Genomic DNA, 6089 nt, shown 5'->3' on the forward strand with positions numbered 1-6089 from the left:
GTTTTAGTTCAAACTAAAATGTAAGATGAACCACACACAAACAATGGAACCTCGGCGTTGGGACTATAATATAAGAAATAAATAACTTGTATGGGTTAAACTTATTGCTCCAGGCTCGAGGTAACCGTAGGTCAACAAAGCAAAATGAAAGGAAAACCAATTTGTCAAATTCCAAGGTAAAACACCGTTTTAACATCATCCGTTGTTGGCATGCCGACACTCCCAGCTCCATTCATAACGAAACCAAAGTAGCTTTACACCAGAATCTCCCAACAAAAAATGGAGAGAAGCAAACACCTTCGATGCTTAACTGAAGTTAAGATCAAGAAGGCAAGAATTTTGTGAACACGCAATACAGAATAACAGACTCCTCCAACTTGATATTACTGCCGGAAAACAAAACTATGATATGACATTCCTCAAAACTTGTCATACACGCCAATATCTGTGATATGGCATTTCTCAAAAGTCTGGCATGGTACTTCAAATTCAGAGTGACCAGTATCTATCTATGATACGTACTCCCTCCGTTCCTAAATACTTGTCTTTCTAGAGATTTCAACAAGTGACTACATACGGCACAAAATGAGTGAATCTATACTTTAAAATATGTCTACATACATCCGTATGTTGAGTCCATTTGAAATGACTAGAAAGACAAGTATTTGGGAACGGAGGGAGTACTACATAGTACTCCCTATCAATATCAACTGTATGTCCTTCCTCCGAGGGCGAACCCAACAAAGGCGATAACCAACACTGTAAATGTTCCAAAAGAGATTCTCGCCAGAGTGTTGGCAAACCTCTTGTGTGCGACGAGGAGCATCACACCGACTGAAGCGAGTACGAAGACGCTGCCAAAGAGAACGGCAAAGACACTCCGGGAACGCTTGGGGACTTGGGTGGGCAAATATGGAAGCAGGGCCAATGAGCCAGAGATCACGGCGCACAACAAAGTTTCAGTGGAATAGGACGCTGGCGCCTGCAGCTCCGGTTCCCGCCGACCGGCCGCCGTTTCGAAGGCGCTCGACCCCTGCCGCTGCCGGTCGTCTCCCCGCCAGCCGGCCGCAAGTGCCGCCGCTTCGGCGGCCAGCTGCTTGGCGACAGCACCATCCTCCGTGTTGCTTGATGCAACAATGTCCAACGCCGCAGCCGCCTGCTCGAGCCTGGCCGCTGTTCTCTCATCTGGTGCGGCGGCGAACGCCTGCAGCGCGACCGTCAGGTCGGTCGAAGGGCCGGCGAGGATGGGGTCCGTCCTCCAGGAGTCGGACAGGTGATCGGCGCGGTGGATCAGACCCGCCGCTCCCGGCGGAGGGACGAGGATCAGGTGCTCAGCCCTGCTCGAAACGGCCCCGCCGCTCGAGCCACCTCCTGCTCTCCCCCCGCCGAAAAAGAAGCCCCTCCCCGCCTCCCGGCGAGATGCCGCCGCCGCCGCCGCCGCCTCCCGGAGAGCAGCGGATGCCGCCAGGGCTTCCCAGCGAGCAAGGGGTCCCGACGCCTCCTTATCCTCTTCCTCGCCGGTAGATACCGTCCCGTGCTCGCCTTCGCTGGCCGCAGAGGACGCCACCACCACTTCTTGGTGGTTCTTGCAGTCGTCGCGGACGGGCGCCCGGTTCGTCGCGGCCCCGCTGGTGCTGGAGTCGCTGGAGTCGGTAGGGTCCTTGAAAATGTCCCCCGAAGACGGCGACAGCGGAGGGGGGGACTCCGGGCGCTTGCCGGAGTTCTTGCAGAGGAGCCCCTCCGTCAGGTCGCCGTCCATCCTCTCCAAGAGGATGAAGCAGCGGACAGCCGGACTTCGATTTGGGGGCAGGCCCGGCCGCCGGGCGCCGGGAGAGCAACTATCCGACGGGGAGCTTCGTTTTTCGTGGAGGGGAGGGGGACGGCGGCTCGAGGTGGACGAACAGGTGGAGGGGAATTTCTTTTGTTTGGGAGCGGGATTTTACTTCAGAGAAGGGCGCTGCTTTTTCTTTGAGAGGAGAAAGAGAAAGAGAAGGGCGCTGCTATCGCGACATGGGCCGACCCAGCCGCGCGGGATGCGATATTAACCATGTACACAAAATGTTACCTCCCAAAAAAAATGTACACAAAATGTTAAAATTGACCATGTACACAAAAAATGTTGATTCTCAAAAAAAAAGTTAAGAATGTATTATAAAAATATATTACATATATACCAAAATTTACAATGTGTATAAAAAAAGTAAACATAAAAAACTAAGTTTTAAAAATCATTTATTTCAGAAATATTTAGCATTTGTATAAAAATGATTCTAATGTATATGAAAAGTGTTGAATACTCTCTCCATCCGGAATTGCTTGTCCCAGAAATGGATAATACGTCTAGATACATTAGTTTCTTCGATAAGTAATACCGAATGGAGGGGGTATGTACTAAAAAGTTAACATATGTTGAACAGAAAAGAAAACCAATGAAAATCGACAAAGAAACAAAGAAACAAAAAGGAAAAGGCAAAGAAAACAAAGAAAGAAAACAAAGGAAACCAAAGTATAACAAAGAAAGAAAGAAAAACAAAAGAAAACCAATAAAAAGGAAAACCAAATTTATAACAATGAGAGAAAAGAAAACCGGTGAAAAAACAGCAGGAACCCAAGAAAGAAAGAAGAAAATTTGAAAGAAAAAAACCGTACTAGTGCAACCATTTTACAAGAAAGAGAAAAACAATCCATAGAACGAGCGAGCGACTGAGTGAACAACGCCGAGCGAGAAAACCTGCTTAGCTGCTTGCTACAACCTCGCCACTTAACTCCTACCCACAAAGTGATGTTAGTCTTAGTACCCTTGGCAATATTATTGCCGAGTCTCATTGACTCACGGATTCCACAAACAACCCCAGGTGCAGGTATGGGAAAGAATCAGGTGCTCCCAGCCTAGGGTACTCCCAGTGCTCCAATGACAAAAATATATATTTTTAAACATTTCAAAAAAAATTATGAAAAAATTTCTGAATGTTCAAAAAGAATATGACTACAACCCCTAAAAATTTCAGCTCCAAACTCAAAATGCACATTGAGAAACAAAAAAGACAAATTCAGATGTGAATAGTGTCAATGTTGCTTTAGTTTTAAAACTCAATGTACTCAGTTTTAGGACCGCAAACTAGTGCTATTTCACATACGTACAGGTAGGTTTCAGAGAATCCAAATATGCCATTAAGTACACAGTCCAGATTGACATTATGGTATTAGACATCAGAAAGTGGGTTAGAACTGCCATTTATCTTACCACTGCAATTATTCATCGACATACTCAACGCCCTCAGATGCCATGAACTCATGCGCAAAGCAATTAGGCCCAAGAAGACTTTGGGGAATATCCATTGTTGACCAAGTTACCATCACCTCCACAGTGGCCACACCAAGATTGAAAATGAAGGACTGACTTCCATGCTTTTCAACCGGGAAGATAGTGCATCGATGGATGTCCAACCCACCCTTCTGACTAAGCTTCAGTTTTACAACCAGCTTACTATCTCGCGCCACAGCAACCACGGCCCTGCTTAGCTCGGATGCCTCCGCAGTGATAACCCCATCAAACAGCTGAATTTTCCCATGTGAAACATAAGATGGGCTAGTGTAAGATCCTGCCAAACACAAGCTTAAGCAACTGCCCTTCTCAATTTCTGATATCCCAACCTGTACAGTGGCCTCCGAGGCACGTTCCAGAACTGCAAACTTTATGTCCACTGAGCCACCATCACCATCCATTCGCTGCGTGTTTACCCTGGCATGCCCTGAGATTCTGTTGCCGAATATGGCAACACCATCAATGACCTGTTGATCATCACCTTCTTCTTCTCCTCCTGTCTTAATCTTCAGATTGAACTCTATCAGCACGGGAGCTTGCATTCTGATGCCTCTCTTGGGGCCAGACATTTGTATAAAGCCATCATGCTCGACCACCAAAGGATCATTTCTTGTACGGTTGAAGACGTAATTTCGCATAGGGTTCAAGAGATCTCTGACAGCCACGTATCCATACAACTGAACTGGGCCACCAACATATGAAGAAGTGTAAGCTAGCTTCAGCGAGAATATCTGCATCATGGTGCGATAGGCATGCCTTTTACAAACCCTCCAGTTAGGCATGCAACTGTCATAAGGCACCGTCATCATCATTGACTCCAGACAAGCTGATAGAAAACAATAGAAATGAGTCACTAGGTAATTAAACTTATTAACCTGTAACTTTCAACTGAAAATTGACAAAATAGATTGATACAAGCAAAGACTTGAAACCTTGATTTTTGTACTCACACATATGAGACCTAATGTTGTCTAAAACTATAATGTTAGAACCAAAACATAAATATGATAACATTACAAATATCAACATAATAATACGGCAGTCCTAAAATTTGGATGATACCATAATACTAAGCACATACATAAATACTAAGAATAAATGTAAATAAAAAAAATAGTTGCCAAAGGTGCCTTGGATAGATATTCTTTTATGTAAACATACCACTGGTGACTTTTGTGAGTATGTGGGCCGTTCTAGGATAAGCAGCAGTGTGTGAAAACAGTGGGTTCATGATTGATTTAAACAGGCTTGGAACTGGGATATCATTCTACAGAACTAACGAATCTAAATAATGAATCCAATTTAACTTTCAATAAATTGCCAAGTAAAACAAACAAGGGAAACACAGTCCAATAAAACACAACGATCCATGGATCTTGTCCGATTAAATATTTTTTAATCAACAGAAACAAGTGATCGTAAATGCTCAGTAGACATTTTATTAAGATAATACAACATCCCTATTTGATAATATCAAAAGATCACACCGTTAAATACAGCATTCCGTTTGAGCCTTTCATATGTTTCAGGCAAAGTAGGGAAGGCAGAAGGCTACTCAAGCTGAATTAGGACAAGCGCTTCCACTTACTCTTCCAAATTTTTTTTTAAGGTAGAACTAAATTGCTGAGTTGTGCCTCATTATGCACGAACTGTTCCTTGCCTACCCCAAAAGTTGTGTCTTCCTAGTAACAAAATCCGAAGGCGCTAAAGCCTCCACAGATGTTGCTGAACCGTCGAAGAACCACAAGACTTTATCTGCAATAGCCTATTCAAGCCAGGGTGTGACAACCACAAGAATGGCACCTCTTTCCCCAATAAGCTCGGGTCCTACAACTAGAAGAATGTTATCCATCTCACCTGGAGAGTAAGCCGAAGGATTATTATCCAGAACAACAGTTGGTAGTTGGTACATGGTCAAATCTCCATGGCGTAAAACAATGGCCTTTTGTGCAGAACTATGTCAGATCTCTATTTGGCAACCATGCTACTATTATGCTAACAACCACAGCCGTGATGCTGTTATTGTGAACCATGTCAGAATAAGGAACCATCTTGCTATTATGCTGAATGACTGCAGCTTTTTACTGAATGGGTGAATGGCTGCAGTTAAATATTGCTTGTGTGTTGAATCCAGTTGAAATGGCAGTCATGATCATTAGAGAAGGTAAAATGGCCCTAGTTAAAGGGAGGGCAACAGAGATGGAAAGTTGCAAAATGCTGCGCTCTTTTGATGGCACAAATCTAAAGTTGGGTATTTTAGTGGTATTTTGCCAATGTTGTGTTCTTGTAATGGAGTACTATGATTAGATGAGCTAAGCTAAGCTAGGATTGATGTTATCTCAGGTCATTCAACAATTGAGATGGAAAGAGCTACCTACTCTCGCTGGTATCGTAGAGACGATAAACTCTAGCCCAGTAACTGTTGCTTGTGTAGATGGATCCATCGCCATGCTTCAAGTTGCGAAGCAGTTCACCGCGCATGACGCCGTCGAGGGGGCGCCCGTCGGCGCCCAAGGCTACCCTGCGCCGGGGAGCCGTCGACGATGCAACCGCCTGCGGGCCGCCTATCTTCTCTTCGTTTGGATCGTCGCGGCCCCACGGAGTCATCGACGATGAGACGGCTTCCGCGCCACCGCCCCCCATCCCTCTTCTCTTTTCTTCGATTGGGTTGTCGTCGCCCAAGGTCGTTCGGCTCCTCGGAGCCATCGACGACGGGACTTCTTGGGCGCCGCCGCTCTCCATCGCTCCTTTTTCGCCTTCGATT

At 45.4% G+C, this 6089-nt stretch overlaps 2 protein-coding genes across 3 annotated transcripts; both read right to left on the bottom strand.

Annotated features, from left to right (window-relative positions):
- Window positions 1-383: 383 nt before the first annotated feature.
- On the bottom strand, window positions 384-1983 carry LOC119281850. Its single transcript, XM_037562267.1, has one exon. The coding sequence runs from the start codon at window positions 1757-1759 to the stop codon at window positions 707-709; it is 1053 nt and encodes a 350-aa protein (XP_037418164.1). The 5' UTR covers window positions 1760-1983; the 3' UTR covers window positions 384-706.
- Window positions 1984-2626: 643 nt separating this feature from the next.
- LOC119277888 lies at window positions 2627-6083 on the bottom strand. Of its 2 annotated transcripts, none has more exons than XM_037559234.1 (2): window positions 5700-5835; window positions 2627-4151 (listed from the first exon to the last, which is right to left on the bottom strand). In XM_037559234.1, the coding sequence occupies exons 1-2, from the start codon at window positions 5773-5775 to the stop codon at window positions 3253-3255; spliced, it is 975 nt and encodes a 324-aa protein (XP_037415131.1). In that variant the 5' UTR covers window positions 5776-5835; the 3' UTR covers window positions 2627-3252. The 2 variants fall into 2 exon arrangements, with proteins under 2 accessions (XP_037415131.1, XP_037415130.1); XM_037559233.1 differs by having other exon boundaries at window positions 2629-4151; window positions 5704-6083.
- Window positions 6084-6089: the final 6 nt, after the last annotated feature.

This window comes from Triticum dicoccoides, chromosome 3B, assembly GCF_002162155.2.
Source record: "Triticum dicoccoides isolate Atlit2015 ecotype Zavitan chromosome 3B, WEW_v2.0, whole genome shotgun sequence".
Lineage (NCBI taxonomy): Eukaryota > Viridiplantae > Streptophyta > Magnoliopsida > Poales > Poaceae > Triticum > Triticum dicoccoides.

What these genes read in the sequence shown, in the direction of transcription:
- LOC119281850 (XM_037562267.1), bottom strand. Translation starts at nt 1,759, where the DNA reads ATGGACGGCGACCTGACGGAGGGGCTCCTCTGCAAGAACTCCGGCAAG.
- LOC119277888 (XM_037559233.1), bottom strand. Translation starts at nt 6,067, where the DNA reads ATGGAGAGCGGCGGCGCCCAAGAAGTCCCGTCGTCGATGGCTCCGAGG. An exon ending in TCTCTACGATACCAGCGAGA is followed by an intron (nt 4,152 to 5,703) that starts GTAGGTAGCTCT and finishes GTTTTCTATCAG; the next exon opens with CTTGTCTGGAGTCAATGATG.